This window comes from Neocloeon triangulifer, unplaced genomic scaffold, assembly GCF_031216515.1.
Source record: "Neocloeon triangulifer isolate White Clay Creek 2 clone unplaced genomic scaffold, ASM3121651v1 ptg000001l, whole genome shotgun sequence".
Lineage (NCBI taxonomy): Eukaryota > Metazoa > Arthropoda > Insecta > Ephemeroptera > Baetidae > Neocloeon > Neocloeon triangulifer.
In genome coordinates, this window is record NW_026775544.1 from 10,186,597 (window position 1) to 10,210,029 (window position 23,433).

The window sequence follows — 23,433 nt, forward strand, 5'->3', positions numbered from 1 at the left end:
TAATAAAATTAAACTTTTCTATTGACAATCTATACAATCCGTAACTATATTAATACTTATGACATTAGTGTGGTGAATAAATTTGCAAGATTTTTGCTGCTAACAAACCTAAAAATCGATTAACACGGTTAGTGAAAAATCAAACGTATCCTGCCCATCTATAAACAAGTCTGGTGCAAATTACCGAAGGCAAACAATGGAAGCATTAATTACATGCACCAACGAGGCAGCTATTCCGGTGCAGATCAATTGATGGCGGCCGAGTGAATTTCACCCGGGGGATGCGTTGATTAGTCACGGTCAGCGGCTGGCCGATTAATTGAGGCGCCATTTCACTGCTTCCGACGGCGAACCAGAGATTTTTCAGAGCTCTTTTCAACCGGGGTGTAACTCATTCAGCGATCATAAAAACCCGCGGCGCAGATGCGTGTTTTGCCTTGGAGCGAGTTCAGTCATTTCTAAAGAAATCGCAGCAATCGTAATTGCGCAATGTAGAGATGCTCAGTGGAACGTGCATGTTTGCATAAAACAGACAGACGTCTGGTGAAAAGTTTATTAAACCAGCAGGCACACCGAACATACTCTTTCATATTTTTGTTTTGCAGGCGAAAAAACCCGTTTCGCGGAACTGACGGCTCTGATGCCTCCAGCGACTGTCGAAAGCTGTTTACAATTCTTCGTTTAGCAAATAAATGACGCCTGTTGACATTGCTAACGCAAATTATACCATTCGTTCGCATATTTGTTGCATATTTTCATGAACGTCGATAAAATGATAAATTAATTACTTTAAAAGAAATATTGATTGTTCAAAACAGTTCAAAATAAAAAAAATATATATATACATATATCAAGAACTACGCTTAAAAAAATAACAATAATTACTGAAAATCTTTGATGTAATGTCAAAAAGCTATTTAGCATTGTTTACAAAGTATAACTTTATTGTTGATTTGTTAGTGTATTTTTATTTTAATTTAAGTAAATCTTTTTTACCAATAATTAGCTTTTAAAGAAAAATTAGCATATTATTAATCAAATATCGTCAACAAATTAATTTCTTAATAAATATATACGACATTGAGAGGGCAAGATTGTCTATACAAGGCTAACGTGAACATGTATTTCAGGGCTATGCATCCCCCTCTACCTGTATGATGAAGGTCGATTTAATTCAAGCAATAATTGCATAATTATTTAATAGAAAATATAAACTATACTAAAAGAATAGCTACTAAAGATACACTATTTTTCACTAAATTTCCAATTGTTTTAGTAATTAATAGTATCAGGATAGTTATAATTGCAATTATCTAATATAATGGACCCTTTTGTATAAAATTGACGGCAATAAATTTTAAGTTAATATGGAATATTACAAAACGGTATAAATTTATGAAGTATTTTAATTATTAAGAATGGCTTTATTGTATTTTAATAATCAAATTTAATGAACTATTTTGACATTAAAAATTTAATATATATGGAAGTGTTCATTTCTTTTTGCAGTTGAACCTAAACATTGATTTGAGGGAAAATGATAACTTTTATAATGTGCATTTTTGCCAATCAAATTTTAATTAAAGATGCCTTTTTGTAAAATAAATAAAAACTTTGGAAAAATATCAGAAGACAACAGGTACTTGGTATTTCATCGGTTGAAGAAATTTCTCTCTCCACGAATCTAGTATTTCTTGCAATGAACAACTGGCATTATCTCTCTCGCTCGAATTGCTTTGCAGCGTAATCTCTATTTATAAAAAAATCCTGGGTGCCGTTCCATTCAAAGCCTACGGCTTTCCGGCTCGCACACGTGAGCAAATCGGCAAAACAGGAGTGAGATAATTGGAAGGCATTGTTCGGCGGCGCAGCGTGTCTACGTGCGGAAGCGGGCAAAACTGTTTGCATAACATTTTCGCCGCGTCTTTCCGTCGCGTGAGAATTTCCAACTCATAATTTAATAACGGGCTCCAATATCACGCAGCTTCCTCAAATATTTGCCCAGCAGGGGCCCACGCGGAATTTCTTAACTCGATTTAATAATAAATCCATCAGCACCGAGCCAGCAGAAAGTCTTGGGTAAACAAAAAGAAAGAAAAGGCCGCTGCCAAATGAAGGAACCGTCAAAGCACTTTGCTTCAATAAAAGTTCATGTGTCCTTTCAAGGCGATACAAATTTTAATTTCACCTTCAATATTGAGTTGCATTAATTTTTACTTTGGAAATCTGAAAGATATTTTTTTTAAGAATGGCTGATTTCAATCAAATTTATCAGCATGAATTTGGTGTATTTGTTAAGAATGACAACACGTTTTGATGAATTCCACCTTAAAATGTATGCATCCCGCTGAAAAATAATGCAAAGCGTTTGGGATACCCCAAAATAAATCAAAACTGCTGTCCGCTTTTTAAGAATTCATTTAAAAGATGGTAAATATATTGTTATTTTAAAAACATTATCTAGAGTTACATAAATGTTTTCATTGGCAAAATATATTTTTTTTTTTAATAATTCCAAGTGGAAAAATTTGAAATGTGTGAAAGTTTAAAATTCGTTGTCTCAAAATCCTGACAAATAATTTAAATTTACAAGGGAAAAGTTTCCAAACCCCTCCATGAAATAAGCAATTTTGTAAGAGAAGTTCGAAGCATACAAAAAAGCCCGTAGCAAAGAGTGGAAATATTTATTTCTTAGGGATGAAGCGGCGCAATAACAGGACTTTGAATGGATCCGTTGCAAGGCGTGTTCCTTCCCCGAGACTTGGTGCGTTTCTTTTTCGCTTTCCTTTGAACCAAAGAGAGGAAGAAAAAAGGATCGTGGCGCAAGAAAAACTATCTTTATCCCTTTTTGCAAGAGACTTCCTTCTTGAATGACCACAAATGCGTTGCAAATAGTCAGCTAGGACATGAAAGCGGGGGAGGCCGCTGACAAAAAGCAGCATTTTTGCCTCTTTCCGCAGCGCAGATTACTCCAGCAAGAAGTCCGTCTGGCTCCAGTCAATAGACACGAATATGGGGAGCCTGCTCGAAACCTTATCCGCGCACGCTCGCAGTCCATCAAAAGAGTCCTCAGTCGGCTTTGCAGAAATCGCGCCCCAGAGAGATGGAAAATAATGCTCTCACCTCGGATGAGTGGGCCGGTCGATGCTCGGATAATCAGTCGGCCTGACGAGGGAAAAAATGCTAAAGTAGATGAAAGCACCATCCAAAACTTTGTGCTCGGCAGAAATTGTTAAAAAAGAAAAATGTTGGAATGAATCAGGCTTGGAAAATTTTGGAAAATGTGAATTAATTAACACCATGAATAAATATTTTCCCATTTTTACGGTATAAAATATAATTATCTCACTGAATATATTGTAAGAATTACATAAAATAGTCTTTACAAAAGAGACATATTTCCTCAAACCTTTTTATTTTTGTAACCAACGATTTGTATGCAACATAATTTAAATTAATTATTGTATCAATATTTTTCAAAAATTCTGCAGATAAAGTTTGTTTTAATTTAAATTTACTTTCTATAAAAAAAAATCTGTTTAAAACTTTAAAATCCATCACTATATTTTCAGGTAATCTGATGAAATCAGCGTAGTTTGTGTCTTTGAATCCCATAATAGACTGTCTTTGTCAGCATCATTTTCAAACCTTAAGTTCACATTTTCTGCCTGAAATCAATATTCAATAATATCAATGTTTTGTCATTCCATATATGAAGGATATTTTTCCATTAGCAAATTGAAACACGTAAAGCGATATATTTATTAAGCAAATTGCGATGTTGTTTTTGCCACCCACGAGTTGTTTATCGCAAGAACAAAAATGCCTGTTTGTAAATTGGTTGAGAATTCAATCAGCATAATGTTCCTTTTCAAGATTGAAATTCCCATTCAGCGTGGAGAAGTATTATTTCTTTTTATCGATAAGAAGAAAAACGCCATTCATATGAATCTCTCATTTGACGAGCGGCTTTTTGCCGTTCCACTGAAGACGGGGAAAAAGATTGGTGCAAACGTAATTCTTTCGAGCGAAATGTGGACCGGCGACGCAGCACATTTTTTTTCGCCAGCGCCTCTGCCTCGCTGCACAGGCGTGGATTGACTGATGGTGTTTATTTATCTGATAAATATTTCATGCCCGGCAATCTCGTTTGGCGAAATTCATGCCGTCGTCGGTTGAAATCGAGCGATTTGCTGAGAAATCGAGCCGTTTGTTTGCCGCCAACAGAAAGAGAGAAAACGTTTTCGTGACGGCTTCTCACAGCAGCACGTCACTCTCGCCGAATTGAAATCTCGTTTGTGGAATACTTTGTGTTGCGGTTGACACATAATATAATGAATAAAGTTACTGCACAGGGCCCTGGATTGAGTAAAATTTGGAACTCCCAATGTTATTACTTAAAGATGGGGAATAAGGGCGCAGCTTTCAGAATCTCAGATTTTATTTTTATCATTATAAAAAGAAGATAAGTAGCCCTTTAATTATTAATGATTATAAAATTTGATGACTTGTTTAGAGTTAATCAAAATATTGCTGTCCATCTGTTTTAATAATCATATCCTCAAATGTCAATGTTATATTCAAACAAATATCTATTTCATGTTAAAAATTACCGAACATTGAATTAGTTTGTTGGTTATTTTTAATGTATTTGAATTAAATATCTATCTCTTAATTTTCAAAATGTTATTATTGTTACAGAGTTTAATACTTTTAACATACATTTATTTCTCCAGGGTATTTCCACTTAATATGATTACCAATGAAATAATGGAAAATCTTCAATTGATTGAAAAAATCACCCATAAAATAAATAATATAAAGTTAATCAACTACTAGAAGGAGCGAAAAACTATGAAAGCTCTAAAAAAATGATGTTCACAATTTATTCCCAGATAAATTTTAATAGGAAACGCACGATTAGGCAAGACCCGTCGTTATTTCTAATTTTTTTTAAACGGAATAAAAAGACTTTTCCGCCAGTCGAGAATCGACTTTTCTTTTTAAATGAGCATCAAAAATTTCTCTTAGTTGTGAATTAATTTCACACAGAGTTCAAAATAGAGAGATTCTCTGAAACAAAATTTGGCACACAAAGTGGAACGTGGAAGCAGGAAAACCACATCAGAAGCATGTTCGTGGGCAAAATGGGAATTCGCTGCGTCGCCAACAAACAGAGAGTCTATTTGATGATATGCGGCGGCGGGTGCGATTTTTCGTACGTGGGTCTTGTTTCGTGCGGGGCTATGAATGGCGATGAGATTATTTGCTCCTTAAACCACGAGACGGCTGTTGTGTGTGTGAGCGAAATGAGATGAGACAGACCGCGTACGTGGGGCCTTGAGGGACCAAACGCTGCACCCCAAGTGGTGCGAATTAATTCCAAGGCAATTTATTTCGTTGCGTCGCCCCGGGCCGGTCTTTTGCGTCGCAGGGCTAATTTATATGCGCGAGACCCCCGCGCTTGGTATGTAAAAATTAGCCCGGTGGCACACATGTGGGTTGTAAAAAGCGCCTTTTGATGATTATTCATAATACTAAAAGCACCGAGGGTAGCGAAAATAAATTAAAAGCCGGACGGGAATTCAAATTGCGACTCGTCAGCGGGAAATCAAAGCAGAGTGCAGAGAGGAGGCTCGGAAAAACAACCCACACGCGTCAATTGCCATACGAGATGTTTGTTTTCCTTGTATTTGTAAAGAGAAAAGGTGAGATTTGGTCTGCTAGGTAGGTAGAGGGTGGAGGAGGAAAATGTTTGTACAACTCATTGGTTCCTGTGACGAAAATATTGGAATTACGAAAATTCGCGTAGACGGACTCTGATGTTTGTCAGCGTCACTACCCCGTAAATAAATTATCTGACGGAGAAAAAAGTGGATCAATCGGGTCAAAGGGAAAAAGGAATGGTTGGTTCTTTGACATTTGTTCCGCTGATGTAATGTTTTTTTACTCCCGGTGGAAGTGAAATTGATAAATGGAGCTTTTACTTGGCGCGAGCTGGGCCGTCTCTGAGTCATATTTATCAACTGCCGCCGCGAAAGTAACGATAAGTCAGACAGCGCTAAGCAGCTCCTTTTTACAAGCAGTGATATCGATTGTTCGTGGGCGGCTTATTGGGAAGGAGTGGAATATGTATCAGGCGAGCTACACGCCCGACGAGGTTGTAAACTCTTGAGAGTGCTCTCCAGAGATGAGTCGAGGGTCAGTCTCTCGGCTGAATATTTTCTCCAGACAGCAATATTCCGCTACACAGAGTTGTTGTTCCTCATTTGGAATCTGCTTGAGCCTTTTGCCTGCACCAACGGAGCAAATTTAATTTCCGTCCTCTCGAGGAGGAGCACTCAAGATCAGCTTCTTAGAAATACCGCAGAACGAGAAACAAAAAATGACTAGGGAATTTTTTTTAGAAAAATAAGCTTTTGAAGTGGGTTTTAGGCTGATTTTTGTCAATTTAGTTTAATTTTTTAGGCTCAGTACCGATTTAAAAATTTATGAAAAAGTTTATTTTTATGAAGTTTGTTTAAATTGGTCTTACTATTTCGTAGGTTGCCGTTAATTAAGCCAGAATTATGATATAGGAATTTCAAATGAAAATTTTTGAATGTCTTCGATTCGCTTTGGTTTGCTTTTTGCAAACAGTCTAAATGTTTGATTTCGTTTGTTTGATTTAATTTGTTTTCGTCTACATCGCTTTGATTTGCTTTGCTTTGCATTGCTTATATTTGATGAGCGTCAGAAATAATATTATGACCGAAATTTGCCAGTTCAAACATTTGGCTTTCATTTTACAGCACTTTTCAGTGTGATTCCACTGGGAAATTAATAAAATGTACTTTTTTCAAGGAGGGAGAGATTTACTCAAAATTTGGCTGGAGGAAAATTGAAGCGTTGGAAATCGGATCACGTGTGGAGGAAACTTTGTGGCCACGAGAATGGAGGAATATTTAAGCGTTAAATTCAAGCCCACTTCGAGGAGCTGCGGTAAACAAATTTCTGCGCCGAGAGGGAACCGTTCTGGCGTTATTATTTTCCCGTCGCTATCTCTTCTCGTTATCTTTTCCTTTGAATCGGGGACACATCGAGTTTTTTTTTTCATGCTCCGAAAGACACGTTCTTGCGCATATTGTGATTTGGCCTCGCAAATTCACCTGTCAACTGGGGGAGAAAATTCATCCTTTTGAAAAGGAAGCCGGTCAAAAAACTTTTTCCTTCTCTCTGCATCAGAAGAAAAGAAAAAGAATCAAGTGTATAAAGAAAGCATTCATTAGAGCAGAGAGCTTCAAATGCGACGAATAATTTGTTTCAGAGCAAACAAGCTCTTCATTTAGTGCCTTGCAAGAGAAAAAAAACGCTCTCGTTTCCAAACAAAGCCAGTAAATAACGTCATGCGAGAGAGGACTGGCGCATTTTGATCCTCTAGCGAACAGCCTGTCACGTTACGCAACCTGTGTGTTTTCCCTGTCAAGCAGGTTGCCTCGCAAGAAGCCTTCTCAAGAAGTGATTTGCTTGACGTTATTAAAACCACTGGATTTTTTGCGCTCTTCGTGAAACACAGATTTTGCTGCAAGCAGGTAAAATTTAAAACTTTAGAGGCAGAAAAGTTATATTTGAGTAATCGTAACTCTGTGATCATTTATTTTATCCTTTTTGTAATTTTACATTGATTATATTTAAATTATTTTCTAGGAAGACTGCAAAAAAGAATTCCAAAAATAGTAATCATATTACATGAAAAACACAAACGAATAAGTTTGCTTGATTATCATCCTTTAAATAAAATTTCATCAATAATTTATCATATTCTAAAATTTTTATTTATAAATTACTAACGGTTATAAAAGCTGCTAAATATTTGCAACCAGATCACTTTTTGATTTAGTTGGTAATAGATTCATTTTTAAAAATTGGGTGGTTGTGAATTGGCCCCTATAATTATTTATCCTGAGTCAAAATAGTCATCAATGAAAACAAAATTAACAAATGGCAACTCAAATGGATCAACAACTAGAGGATAAACTATTTTTTTTATTGCTCTGTTAGCATAAAAAAGCCATTGAGTTGCCGCAACGATGACGCTGCAGCAAACCGCAGAGCAAATAACCATTGTTCACGGATTAACCCCTGCATAGGTCGCAATTGTGGGGCGAGCTGCAGCGTCTTGATCGTCCTTTATCCTCCGCCGTTATTTGCCGGCGCTGAAATGAAAAATCGACCCGCACTTTTGTTTTTGCGATGGCCTACCTGCCGATCGGGCTCTAATAATGGCGAATTTCAATTTCATAGAAAAGCTTTTGCACGTGGCCGGGGCGAAAAAGCTGCGGCCAATCGATCGCCTTTGCAACTTTTGTCTGCAGGTCCGTCCGGCAGGAATTTCATTATTTTGCCAGAGTCACTTGGCAAATGAAGTGGCGCGGCAAAGGCACTCAAACCAAGCAGCTCCTGCTGGACACCCACACACAAAAACCAGCGCAACGTTTTGTGCCACACCGTCGCTCACACAAGAGCAACCAAAGTCCTTTTTGTGGAGTATATATACATAAATTGCGTCCTTCCCAAAGGAAGGGTTGATGCCGCACTTGTCTCTCTCGCTTGTAACTTGAGAGTATGCTTATTAAAATCACGCAATATATTGATTTTGAAGCTACATTTTAAAAGGAAACGCAATGAGGTTTGAAGCGGTGGTCTTAAATTTAACAAATTTAAGCTGATTATATGGATTAAATTTAATTAATGGGATATGCCTAATAAAAAAATTAATTAATTGTACTTGTACTTATGTCCAGCAAAAAGACAAGTGAATAATTAATTGACTTTCAGAACATGCAAAATTCTTATCTCCAACATCAATCTTTATAATTATTTAATTTTTACAACGTCTCAGATTTAAGATTTAAATAATTAGAAGAAATTTTTTGATAAAATTGATTAAATTCCTGGAATTTTAGCGACAGTGATATTTTGTATCGGTAGAAATTGTATTTGTTGACATTAGGTATTTAATTAAGTAAATAATTATTTTAAAATGATATTTTTACTCCTGGAAAATTTTCTATACACTGAAGAGAACAGTTTTTTTATTTTTATTATGTTATTTTATTATGTAAAACTACTGATGAAAATAATTTAAAAAAAAAGTCCTATTCCTTTATTAAAAAAATTAAAATTCGTCTAAACTTTGCTAAAAAGAAATCTAAAAATATAATACCACATTTTGGCAAATATTGTTTATAAAGTAAATTAAATTAAATGATGATCTCCATTTTTAGAGAAAAAAACAGCATAATTATAATTATATTATGTGTGCAACTTTTATAACTGAACCATTTTCCCCCAACGCTAATATGTTCAAATCAGAATTCAAAAGTTTGACCAAACATTCTTGACCATTTCATTGCAGCTCATCCCAAATTGGCAATTCTTCCAACTCACACAGGAGGGAGGTGATGCCAATTATTGTTGGGCAAAAAGTGCCGAGCTTTAGCCGCTAGAAAATTATACCAAGTTGAAGGGATCGATGCGGCCATTTTTAGTCGCGCTCTTAATTAACAGCTCGGCTGGGCCACAACGTTGAGAACAAAGCGAAAGGGAAATAATAAAAACGCGGCGGTCGCGTAATCAAATTTAAATGCGCCAGGAGCCGGTAAATGCGAGTAAAATACATAAAAAGCAGCAGAGATCGCACGTTGCCAAATGGAATTTGTGCGCGGCACCAGATGACCGCGGCGCTATTTATTTTCGCTCGGGTGGGAGCGAAATTAAATTTTGATTATCGGGCCGCGCTCAGTGTGTGGGCGATTTTTTCCATTAATTACGGCGGCGCGTGTGTCACTGACGCCTGTTACGTTGCGTTAAACTCGATGACGAAAGCTTCATCGCTTCAAAGTGTGGAAATTTACGAGATATATCCCTCAAATTCAATATTGAATTTGATTCAATGTTTAATAAAGGTACATTGTACATTTACAACACTTCAATTATCAAATTCTTCAGGATCAATGTTATAAATAGTTGTTTGAATAATAAAAAAGTGACGCTGCAAACTGAAATCGTGAATAAACATTATCTTCAAGGTTCCTCTATATGTTGAGCATCAGTTGTAATAATAATACTTACTCACAATTAGTCCATTAAGAAATTTTCCTCAAACGCGTGACAGATCAAAGTTTAAAAAAAAACCAACTTAAAATGTACAGTCAGGAATGTTAAAGATCATAAATTAATCCTCAAAATCCTTAAAAAAATTGCACGTTATTTCTTATTTCCAACAAAATATATAATAACAAAAATCTTCACTACCTGCAATTTTTAAAAATACAATTTTTTTATTAAACGATGATGAAACAAATCCAGGTAAATTTTACATCTTTAAAGTCTTGTTCGGCGTTTGAAAATCATTTATTCAGGGGTTCATCACTTTATGTAGCAATTTGTCAAGTGAATTAATTGTTTGATTTTGTATCAAACTAGACTAATTTCATTTTCGGTGATGGGTGCAAATTAGTCGGCACTCCTGGTGTGGCTTTCCTCCGGAGTGTCGCCCTTGGACTCGACCGTGGCCATGAGGGCATGGGAGGTGGCGACGACGTCAGCCATCATTAAGTTCTCCGCGGCCTTTTGGACGGCCTGCAGAGCGTCCTTCTCCCTGCGCAGCTTCTTCAGCTCGTCGTCCTTTTCGATGAGACGCTTGGTGAGGTTTTTTATCTCCTTGGTCACCTTGTCCAGGGTGGCCGTGTGGGTTTGTTTCAAATCTTGGAGCTGATCTTCCAAGTCTTCAACCCTGTCGGCCAATTGCTTGTTTTCGACAAAACTCTGCTGGTAGAGCTGCTCAGTTTCTTTCAGACGCGAATGCAGCGCGTCCAGGGCGTTCTTGAGTTTCCTAATCTCGTTTTCACACCGCAACTTGATGACTTCCAGGTCTGCGTAGGCCTTCTTCAGCTCGTCCACTTCGGGGTTGCCGAAAATTAAAAAGAGAACCGACCTCAGGTAATTAAGAAGCATTTTGCTACTCAAGAATTTCCACAAAGACAAGTTGTAACGGCCGATACCAACAAATTAAAAAACAACAATGAGATTACTTTAGAGTTTTTCTATATTGTAGTTACAATCACAAATGACACTTTGTTTAGGCATTGTTCTTAACTCTGTCAGCTTTTTAGATTGCTGTTGATTCTATGTTAAAAAAATCTAAAACCTGTCAAAATGTAGTAAAATAATTTAAATATAGAGACCTAATTTCATTTTTTTTTTCAAATAGACATAAACAAATCTAGATTTAAAAAATAAATTGTATTTATATAATTTTTAAAACAATTAAATTTAATTCCACACTTCTCATTTTTATCAATAATTAACGTATAGAAAAATTTTATATTTTCAATTTTTGACTGCTTTCTAATTTCTGTTATTGGAAACTATCGGATAATAATTTAAAACAAAAATGTTTCTCATTACTCTAAATATTTTTTTTACACGACGTTTATCTTTGCACATTATTGAGCACTAGTTAAAAGAAGAGCTATTTTTTTACATTCTGAATAAAATTGTTTCGTCAACACTGGTGACGAAGACGGGTGCAAATAAAAAAACACATTGTCCTTGTTTTAAGTTTGCATTGCAAGCAGGATTGTCGTCGGAGGCTGGCGTGTGTAACACTCTCCTGGCAACATTAGCATTCTCGAATTGACCCGCAGCCGAGGCGACAAGCGAGGATAATTAAATCTGCACTGCACTGCAGCAGGCGAGAGCGCCGCGGGTCGGAGAGAAATGGCCATTGCATTACGCTAATGCGACTCCTCATTCACTAGGCGTCATGTTTTCCGTCGCTGTGACATTTCGAATGACTACCTCGGTCAGGAACATGTAATGGTGCAAAAAAAATGCAAGCCACGTGAAAACAAAATTTAAAAACTCTTAAGGCTATTTACATTTTATGTAACAATAGATCTCAATCATATAAATGGCGATAATTATGTTAAAAAAAGTTAATGCTTCACAAAAACTATAGATACTTTTTAAAGTGAGTGTTTCAAAAATAAAATCAACTATTTTTAAACTGATTGTTTTAAAAGTACTTTATAACAATAACATTTATTAAACGTTGTATTTTAATTTTTTTTTAGTTATAATACATTGATATTAATTAAATTTTCTTTTTTTTAATTTTCAAACAAAAACTCTCAAAAAAAGCAAATAATTATTAATATAATCTAGTTGTTGTTGCACATACGTGCACATTAAATAGATAATCTGTAGTATGACAATCTTCTAGCTGAATGCTGATTATTGAATAAATTCAATTATGGAATTAAAAAGCATAAATTAATTTAAAAACAAATTGCACTATTACAAATTCTAATTATTTAATTCACCAGGCGTCCTTCATTCTGTTGCAATTATTCACTTTGAGTAATTTTCGAGGTTAAGAACATAATATAGACGCAAAAATAGAATTTAACTCGCAAATAAAAACAAATTTTAAAATAATTGCGAACTAATAAAATATGCTTTCAATTAGATGATCGATTTTAGTTAAGGAAGACGGCAAATACTTATAAATAAATTGTTGGGAAACAATTTTTTTAATTTTGATATTTCTATTATAAACCAACTTGCATCTAGATGCAAAAAAGAATCAGTTCAAAAACTGAATTTTGGCATCGGATGGGTTTGAAAGAGCCTGCGAATGTTATGCAACCCTCGTTTGCACCACATAGAGGGATGGAATCGCTTTTGAGCTGTCTGCTAGCCTTGGCAGTGCACGTTTCCATCCGTACATGTATCGCACATGCACCCACTTATTGTTACACTCTGTGCCTGCCATATTCCGCGTGTTTGCAGAGCGGTTGGTTGGCTCAGTTGGCTGGCTTCGTGAGCGCGCCGGAAAATTGGGTTTGTTATCTGCCGCCGCTATTGTGCGTCCGAAAACGAGTTGCTTGCTTGGTGCTGGGCGTTTGCCAGATTTAACGAGACATATACCTGTCTTTTGAAGTGATGTATATTTTGTGTCGCACAACTATAGAGATAAGCAGCCCAAAAAGTTAAGAGCATTATGTCACTTTTCCATGGGAGTTGAATTTTTCACTTCGTTTCCATCCAATTTCAAAAGCTCCACAAAGAAAAATGCTTATTAAAGTTTTACAAATATTTCTTTGCACTTGCCAGTTTTGATTTTACATTATAAAAAAATTAAATCTGTTGAGAGCTTACTGAACGTTGCAGCGTTTAGTATTTTAATACAACCTGCTAATTTAAAATAAAGCAAGCTCTTAAAAAAACTCCTTAACTGAGCAGAGGGTATTGAGAAACAACATATCTGGATTTTTGTGCAAATTATGGAAGGATACGTTGATTTGAATGCAAACCGGGCACGAATTAATTAAATAAAAAATTATATTCGCGTTTTTGAACAAAATTCTTCACGGGTTTCTCAATAATTAAATCAATAACAACTTGATTTAATCAGTTAATTTAAGTTTCATGACAATTGTCAATTTATTATTGATTTTATAAAAATTCCGCCCATCGTCCTGATACAGCCTCATTAACATTTGACCTACTATTTTCTGTGAAATGATGGCTTTATTATTATTCTTGTGAGTCATCCACTATTTTTTTTTGTCAAGATCGATTTTCATTGTCATCGAACACAAAAACGAAGCCTTACGAGGCACTAAATATATAGAACTGCTGTTACTCTTCCAATAAGAAGTCCACTAGAGAGGCGCATTACTCTATAAAAAAGAGTCAAAGGCGCCGCAGGATTGCTGGCAATCAACTTGAGTAGCGAACCGCGCATTCATTCCTTGTGTCAGAACTTGGTAAGTAAGAGCAGTCTGCATTTCCAATAACCGCAGAATGAAGCGCAAACTTTGCTGGCTGTTTCTACCTGCACGAGCAGGCAATTCAATTCATGCATTAAGTTTTGAATGGAGTTGCTTGTGCCGATTGTTAAAGTTGTCACGCCGGCTTAATTTAATGTTGTTTCGCAACTGTTGCAGCGCGAAATTAATTTACAGCATCGACTGCTGATGTTGCCACATTTGCTAATTCCAAGTTGATGAGATGCATTTTCCATTAATGAAGCAAACAGAAATGTAGCTTTGGTTTTAAGTAATCACGTATTTGACTTAGTAAATTAATTGGGCATAAAGTTTGCTAATTGGCTCAAGGTCCTCGCAAAGAGTTTGCTCTTTAAAAAGTTTGACGCGGGATGAAAAAGCAGTCTCATGAAACTCTGCGGAAATTCTTCCACAAGGACGAGTTGTTCTTGTTTTTATTGCAGGTTGTCGAGAAAAAACTACTGCAGAGTGCTCTTTTCTTTGTGCGTCTGCGGAAAAAAAGCGCGGGTAGTTTCTGGCCCCCGATCTTTATCCAGACTCGTCGGGACGAACAAAGACGTGCATGTTTAAATTTTGCATGAGCTGGCAAGCCGAGTCGGCTGCCGAGCTGCAGACACGTGCTGAGGTAATCCCTAATGGAATCACGACTTTCTGCGCAACTACAGCAGCTATTAGGGTTGTGCAGATTAAAACGAATGGTCATGAAAAAGGCCGTTTAACAAATCCGCTAGCCACGGCCAGAGCATGTAATTTACTGAAATTAATTTATCTTTTAATGAGATCCGCGTTTTTGTTTAACTTTTCATCTGCTCAATATCAATTTTCTTTCCTCCAAAAGTCTTTAAAGCCTCATTTCCTTATTAGCTATTAGGTTTATCATACATTTTATGCAAAAAATGACTCTCATTAATGCATTCGGATTTCGGAGACCTTTTTTTTGCAAAACGATATATTTTTTATATTAATGTGGAAAATATTTACATTAAAAAGCGTTAAATATAATCAAATGGATCAAATGTAATATTATGGAAAAAAGTTTTCTTGTTTTTAATTGATTTTTCATAATGAATTCAGGAACAAAATTATATTTATTTGACAAATGCTACAAACTATTTATGATTTATGATTTGTGAGATGGTTAGGATAAAAACTGAAAAAAAGTCATTGAAAATGTGTTTAGTTTTTCAACTAACTTTTTTTTAACAAAATTTCCACGTAAACACGTAAATTTGAAAGATCTTGAATAATTAAATCGGAAAATATGTTTTCCCAGAAAAAATCTACTGAAAATTTTCCTCGGAAAAAGTTGCGAAATATCTTTCATTGTCAGAGCGTGCTAACGATCTGCACAGTCCGATGCTTGCGTAAGCAGAGAATAAAAAATCATCCGTCGCAACGTCTTTCAGCAGGTGCGAAGAAAAAATGGCACTGTCAGCCACCCCCGCGTTTTTCTCTCCCTCGTCTGCCAGCGAGGGGTTTGAAATGAATACACAAACCCAGTCAGCAGCGCGTTTCCCCGCGCGGCTCAAACTGTTGAAAGGCCCAGCAGCAGCAATCTCGCCTTTTCTCTCTCTCTTTTGGCAGGCAAATAGATTGCTTGATGCCTCTCTCTCAGTCAGCTGTTTACCACTTTTTCCGCACACACCTTTGTCGCCCAGAGAAAATTGGACCCTCGTCACCTCACCTGCTGCCGCCGTAGAGATTGAATTCGTGAAAAGAAGAGCTCGACTGTAATTGCAGCGGAATAGGGCGTTCCCTTTTATGTTCTCAACTCAAAAACGAGACTTTTCCTGCCTTTCGGCCTCTATTAGCGAAGAGGAAGACCAACAAATTAAATGTACGGCTCCCATCCGTGCTCACTTTGAAAGTGAAAGTCAATAATTTAAATCCTTTTTATTAGCAAATAGTAATAGCACCATGGAAATTTATTGAAATGCTTGTGATTCCAAGTATTTTTTTAATACCTTTTAAAATCAAAAAGTAATTAGGAAATGCAGTGGAGCCTATTTTTTGGTCTCACAAATATCAATTATAATTATGCAAAATGATTAATTAATGATTACAAGGAAAAGTATTACACGTATTTTAATTTTTCTTCCTCTTGGTTTCGTCTGATTACTTTGATTATTTTCAATAAATTTTATTTATATTTTTTTAAATAACCATTGAAAAAGTTTAAGTTTCATTTATGGGTTTTGTCACATTTCAATTGATTAAATTAAAATAATCTTTTTAGTACAATCAATCATATCATTCAAGTTGTAAAAATTTCAATTATAATTGAGAGCAAATGAATGATGTCTCTATTGTTTATAAAACAATAAGCTATCATAAAAATTACAACGCTATTAATCCTCCAAATTGTTATTCAAATTTGATAAATTTAGGCAAGGATTACTCTAATTTTAATCAATAATTGCACAATTGAAGAGAAGCCCTGCAATGCACATTTTAATCATAAACAGTGAAAGTCAAGCATTTTCAGCTATATTTTTCCAATATTGAGTTAAAACGAGTAAAAGGGCTCAGTATAAAACCGGTATTTTAACTCACAAATACTGGATTATCATTATTATACCAAACCATATGACAATGATTATGAAAAAATTAACACCAATTGGGCTATTATTAATTTCATAGTCGGAAAATTAAAACCATTAACTGTTACGCAACAGCGCAACACAGAGTATTTTTTCTTGCTTTTAATTTTTATTATTCTTCAAATATTGATCCAATTAATCAATTAATCAATCAATGATGCATAAATTCTCAAATTTCCCAAACAAATTCAATTTTGTATTTTACTTTCCCACATTGAAATTGCTGCGAATTCCTATGTATTTAAAATTCCTTAATTAAGCAAAGCTCCAAATTCACTATCTCGGCTGTCAAAATATGAAGTAGTCTTCAAAATTAAACTTGTAATTATTTTCAAACCAAAAAATGTGGCAAAAAAATTGAAATTTCAATGATCGAAAAATCGCGTAATTTTTTATGGTTTGTGTCAAAAGATAGGTTTGTTGTGCAGCTAAAATGAGAGCGAAAAGTTTGTACTGACCGAGGGCGAGGTTAGGATTCCGATGGCCTCGCTGAGATGCCTGAGGTTGAGGGCGGTGGCGGCGTTGTGCGGCGGTTCGGCGTCGACGCTGGCGGGCCGCGCGATGATCTGGGCGCCCGAGTTGTTTCGGCTGAAGGGACACGCCATGCTTAGGAGGCCATGGTGCAGCAACGGGTCGGTCTGTCGGGATGCCTTCGAGCCCACGCCCGCACGAGCACTGAGAGTGTTTGCGGCCGCGAGGCGCCCAGGCAGGCGCACTACTTGCGCCTCCGCCGCGCTTTGTCCCCGAACGAGCCAACGTGGGCCGTGTGGCTTTATTACGACCCGACCGAGCCACCGCTGGACAAACAAAGGGATGAGAAAAGCTGTTTGGGATATTTTCGCGTGCCACCCGTCGAGCTCCACCAACCGTAGTTTAATGAAAACGGCTGGCTGATTATAATCCTAGGTGGTGCAGATTTTGACACTTCTTTGTTTGCCTAAAATAATAATTTAATATTTTTAATTGTAACTAAAATTTTCATTTTTATGCTTAATATTATTGCAAAAAAAAACATAAGTATATGTATTAATTTTTTATTACATTTTTTTTATGTTTATTTAAACAACCAAATTATTTTAAATTTTATTATTTTAAAATCAAAATTGTTTTATACAATTCTATTTTTTAATTTATGTTTAAAATTTTAAAATATTTTATTTAATAATTTAATAATATTATTTACTTTAAAGTCTATAATAATATTATTATGGGTGATTAACTGATTTAAAACAAATCAAAGTCCTACGATCCACATTGAATTGATATGAACAAATTATTATTTTGGTGATTGATGAAATATATATTATTTGAAAGGATCAAATTAAATCAATTGAAATACAAAATTCTTAAAATTGCATGATCTGTTCATGATGAGGTATAGTCTATTACTATTAAGTAGTCCTCCCAGGATAACCATGTTTAAAGCAATGTTATCCTGGGACGACTACGGAATAGAATATCCCCTAGATACAATTAGTTGTAAAATCAATCTGCTACTACATTATGTTGGAATATAAATTACAAAATTATTCCTTATAGAGATTAATTTTTTAAAGTCAAAATGTACATTGTGCAAAAACGTGAATTTACACGACGCTCAGGAAAAACGCTTTGCCTGTAATAATTGTTGTTGGGGTAAATAACGTATGCAGCACGGCGGACACGTATAATTACACTTGGCGGTGAGAATGCCGCCGAGTTTCTGTTGGCCAATTTACATTATTTGCTCGCATTCCGTCACAACGGTGGCATCGCGCTTATTAAATTAGTCGCGTCGCAATCACGAATAATTCCGCATTATTATTTGCGCTGCCGTCCTATGGCTGATTAACTGGTGCATGTAGAGAGGATGCTCTCAATACCGATTGATTGCAACGTACCATTAGCAATGGTCACTAATGCAAGGGTGGCGTCACAATCAGGGCGTATCGTGTTTGGTTAAAAAGGTGCATTCTGAAAAATAAAATATTAAAATAAAAATTAAATCGCACTCAATTTAAATTCCCTGGTTTTTATATAACTAAGCAGAAAATAATAATAAATAATTATTAATTGATTAGATTATTGTGAAAATCAATTACAAATAACTTAGAATGTGGATTTTGAACTAAATTTGACTGACTTGGAGGCTTAAAAGAAATTATTTTCCAATATATATTTTCACCACTGAATTAAAGGTTGTATGATATAGATCAAAAGGCAATAAATATTAGTAGATCAATATTATGGATTTTATTTTGTGGGTACTGATGGGCTAAGGCCAAGATATTCACTGTTTTGTCTTCACATGGTGACCTCTGGATAAAAACGCCTGGTGAAAATTTCAAAACAATAAAAATAGTCCGGAGAAAAACAGATTCAACACAAGTTTGTTTTGAAATTATTTCCTTTTTTTAGAAGTTCCATGAAATATTTTATTACTGCAGATCAGAGGTCATGTTCTCGCTATAAGCTATAATTGATAAAATTGAAAATTAACATTTTTAATGAAAGCCTTGTCAATTTAAAACACACACTTAACTAAGTAAGAGTTCAATGAGCAGGAAAACGTCGAATCTCTGTAGCTAGGCGTTTGGACAATTCTCTTTATCTGCCGTTGTCACCCGGCGCGAGTCTTTCATTCTGTTTCTTTCAAATCGCTTTTTGCCGTCGCCCGTCTCGCACAAAGGCGGCCCTGATTTTGCGACACCCGGCCTAGCTGTTTTGAGTCGGCCTGCCAGATTGCAACGCATGTATATTTATGAAATCGTATATGCCGGTCGAAAGCAGGGAGGAAGCGAGAGAGCGACCCGGTGCCAAAGTCGCAGAGTCTGTTTCGCAGAGGCTGCACAATAATATTTGCCTCTCTGGCGTGTGTGGGAGGCCAACATTTTAATGCTGAGTCCGCTGAGCACTGACAGATTTAACCAGCAATACATCAAAGTATTATGCGCGCGGTGCAGCATCACAGAGCGTATGTGAAGGGTGGATGGGAAATTGGGAATTTGAAATTCAAATGCAAGCGCAGCCCGGAAGTAATGTGGAATTGGGTTTGTGCTTGCAATTTTGAAAGTATTAATTTGAACTTTTGTAGGTTACATCTAATGAAATACAATGCAAAGCAGTTTAAATTCCATCAAATTGTCATTGTTGCATCTTTTATTTTTTAGGAGAAATGTACACAGTAGTATGTAAGGAAGTAAGTAGGGTACTCACTACCGGTTTCTGATCACGACACTTTTGGAGAGGGATGCGGCCGGCCGGCCGCGCGGGGCGGAGCCTAATTATTTGGAGTGTTGTCGAAAGGGTTGGAGCGCGACTGACTGACCACGGCGATTTTTACCTGGCGCGGATATAGGGCTGACGTTCGGCAGACGGTGTGCGTTCGGCGGCCGACTTTAGTTGCCAGCCTATACAAAAATATATTTACGCGTTTCTGGTCACGGGGATTTTCACTTGGTAAGAAAAACGCACGGGCGGGCGTTCGGCAGGCGGCGGTCGACTTGGTTGCCGAAGAGTGTCGTCTGCCTATTTACAGTCGACGGCGCGCGGGGCTGCTCGGCGGCTGATTTCGTTGCGGGAGAGAATACGCGTTTCTTGCCGCGGGCACGGCTCGGCGGGCGATCTCTGTTGTCGCTTTGGGATGATTTCACCTGAGTTTGCGAGCGACGGAGAGAAGATTTTCGGTGGAGAGCGATCTCGGCGGCCGTGTGTAATCAGGAGCGAACCCGGCACGACTCCTAAACGACATAACGAGTTAACATTTGAATTATGTGTGCAACAGAATTAAATTTTCAAGGGAGATATTTTTGAGAGATATTATGTCTATACAATATTTAATTTTGGTTAATTAAGAAATTAGAAAAAATTGATTCAAATAAATTTCAGGACAATAATAATTAAAAAGAATAAAGTATTGTGATTTAAGAAATGTATAATGGAGCAAATGATTTAAAAAAAATTTGTTATACGCCGGATTTATAAAATTATGTGGGGAAAAAAATTTATTTTCTTTTGGTCTGGTTTTGGTAGTATTTGAGAAAATTACAAATTTAGTGAAATTTATTTTCAGAGCAAATACGCCTCGTCCAAAAGAATTGATAGGTGTTTTATCCCGCGGCGCGCCAAATCTGGAACCTTCGAGAACATTTCACAAGATGTGTAAAACGTGAATCACCGCCACCTGATGGGGATGGCCGTGGCGTGTCTCGGCGGGCTGTGTGGGGGCGCCGGGTTAAATCACGAGCGGACTACTAAAAATACAAAATAAAATTGTTCAAGCGAGATTCAATAACATTGTATTGAATTTGGTGCTGATGCAGATTTTAGGAATTTAACTACAAAATAGGATTGATAAAATAAATCAATTAAAAAAACTGGTCATATAACATTAAATGAGAAATATTTTGTTTTGATTAAGAATATTTGAGAAAAATTACGATTACAATTACAGTGAAATTTTCTTGTGCGGGGTTGAAATCTGGGTGAGGTGCGCGCGGAGTGATAGTATGGAGTTTTTTCTATAATCGGGCGTTCTGCTGTGCGGCGTGTTTCTGTTATTTTTCCAGCAAGGCATGGGGATAGAGTGCGCTCGCTTTACCGGTCGCTTTAACCTGCCTATTATCGGGGGAAAACGTCCTGCCGTTGTTTTTGACACTTTTTAATAGAGCTAATGCATTATTTCAACTTTATTTATTTATTTATTCTCCATTCAGATACAATATGTAAAACACAACATCTTAATTAAATCAAGTCAATACACAATATTAAATTACGCCAGTTAATTTTTAAGAGCAACACACAGATTTAATGAACGAAACTAAAATATTTTATTGATATAATATTTAAAAATTCATGATTAAAATGAGTTTTGAAGTATTTTACGCATGAAAAACGCTGCAAATCAATGTTTATACAAAATTATAAATATTTTTACACACAAATTCTGCTTCCTCGGTGCGTCTCAATCTGATTTGGACGACTGCAAATGCCTGAATTTGGCAACTTGATCGAAAGCGCGAGTAGCGATTTAATTTTCTTCTGAAAAGTTTAATCATTTTCAAACGAGTTTTAATTCTTGAGAGTATTATTGTTGTTTATTTGTCCACACTGTTACAAATACATGATTTATACATTCATGTAAGCTTCCATTGTTGAAAACAATTCATTTAAAAAAAAAAAAAATTGTTGCACAAAACGGTACCACCAGTGGAAAACGTTTTGCTAAAACCTACGATATCGAAAAGACCTCATACGCTGTATTGACTTCCAGGCTTAAAAACATATCATCGATTTGATTCAGTCTTCGATTCACTTTCGTCATTAAATCAATCGGATAATTAATTTTCATTTGAAGGTAGATTTTTCAAAGTTTTTATCAATTTTTGCACAAATGTGTCACATTCAATGGGTTGCAGCGGACAGTTTCAAAACTCTATTTAATAACTATCGCATGGTCGCATAAATTTCTTATTTTCTCCTTAAACAAAATAAGTAACGCATTTTTTGAAATAAAAACTAATGAAATTTTTCTCCACATTTTTTAAAAGCATTTACGAAATATTTATAAAATATTTCTTGCCTTTTTGGAAATATTTTTTTCTTTTTTAAATGTTATTCTTATGTAAATTGTTGATTTTTGTTTTTATTTTCTAAAAGAAAATATATATTTTTTACACGAAAAGAGAACAAAAAATTCATTTTTATAAGCACGGGAAAAAGAGAAACCAATAACATTTGTTAGTTGCGCAATTTCCCGTTCAAATTTATTTAATTTTGATATAAGCTAAATTATACATTTACAGTATAAAGCTTATGCAAAAAAGGTCAATAAAGAGAATTGGTAATTATTGAGAGCGAAAAATTTGGCCCATGTAATAAAACTGGTTTTCCAACAAATATTTTTTCACCTTCATTACACCCATGACGAGAGTGACAAGCCCACAACGTAAAATACTATGAAGATGAGCCGAGTCTTTGGTCTTTTATGAGCGGGAACCTTAAGCATGCTGAAGAATTTTTCGTCAATATCGGTCCAAAATCCTTCACTCGGAGAACACGGTGAAATGCGAAAATTCAAAATGTCACCCTGAACTGGAGCAAACGTGCCCTGACCAATATCAAGATCATGAAGAGTCTCTGGTTTACGGCGAGCTTGACTGTGTCATCAAAATAGAGCTCCACAAAAGCAAAGAACGCAAAGAACGTTGAGCACCAACTTATTCACTAATGCCTCCTTGGTATTGATAACTGCAATTCAAGACTTACGTTACTAAAAATAAAAAGTATTGAATTTCTCTGCCAAAAAAAAAAAAAAAATTGGCCTTATTGCTAAATGGTATGATTATTCAATTTAAAAAGCGTTATTTTTACGTTTTAAACAACTTTTCATTTATTGAATATTCAATGGAGCATACAGTTTGTGCAATATCAATGATTATTTTATAGTATTTTATGTTACCATCAATGTCTTAGGCACTATTTAATTGATGTTGAATCAAACAAATTGAATCATACACAAATTAAGCAATCCTACATAGAATTACCTATATAAATCAGGCATATAATCTTCATTTCCATGAAAGCTCTATTTACATATCCATTGTGCAGTCTGAACGAGATACAAATCTCATAGAAAGTAAACTTTTAAATTGCTTAAAATTTACATAGAATCAACTAAACGATTAAGGAAAAAAAGTTTCATCTCCATGAAAGCTCTGTTTACGTCCATCGAACAGTCTGAACGAGGTGTGTAGTCCAACTCTTGTAGGTGCAGTGTATTCATATACTTTTCAAGGTAAATCAGGTCTGCTGGGTCTTCATTGGAAAAACGTGTCTTGCAGTGCTCAAGCAACGCCTCATACAAAAGCTGGGCTTCTTCGGCCCATGCTTCGCGCTGGTTACACAGGTTCATCAGTAACCCCATCATGTTGTAGACACAAGACCAAATATGACCATTTATGGTTACTTTGCGTTTATATGTCGAGTCTTCTTCTTCATATAGAAAGGTTATTACA

The 23,433-nt window shown here is 35.9% G+C and overlaps 1 protein-coding gene and 1 long non-coding RNA gene across 2 annotated transcripts in view; both read right to left on the reverse strand.

Annotated features, from left to right (window-relative positions):
• The window catches only part of LOC132192921 (head-specific guanylate cyclase), a 52,537-nt gene extending 35,438 nt beyond the window's left edge, over positions 1 to 17,099 (reverse strand). The window contains exon 1 of the mRNA XM_059613157.1: positions 16,897 to 17,099. Coding sequence (XP_059469140.1) covers positions 16,897 to 17,043 — 147 coding nt within the window. The 5' untranslated portion in view covers positions 17,044 to 17,099. The remainder of the gene's footprint in view (positions 1 to 16,896) is intronic.
• A 941-nt stretch (positions 17,100 to 18,040) lies between these two features.
• LOC132198612 (uncharacterized) lies at positions 18,041 to 19,058 on the reverse strand. The gene is made up of 3 exons (XR_009441998.1): positions 18,953 to 19,058; positions 18,712 to 18,890; positions 18,041 to 18,391 (listed from the first exon to the last, which is right to left on the reverse strand). It is a non-coding gene; the product is annotated as an uncharacterized LOC132198612 (long non-coding RNA).
• Between the last annotated feature and the right edge of the window lie 4,375 nt (positions 19,059 to 23,433).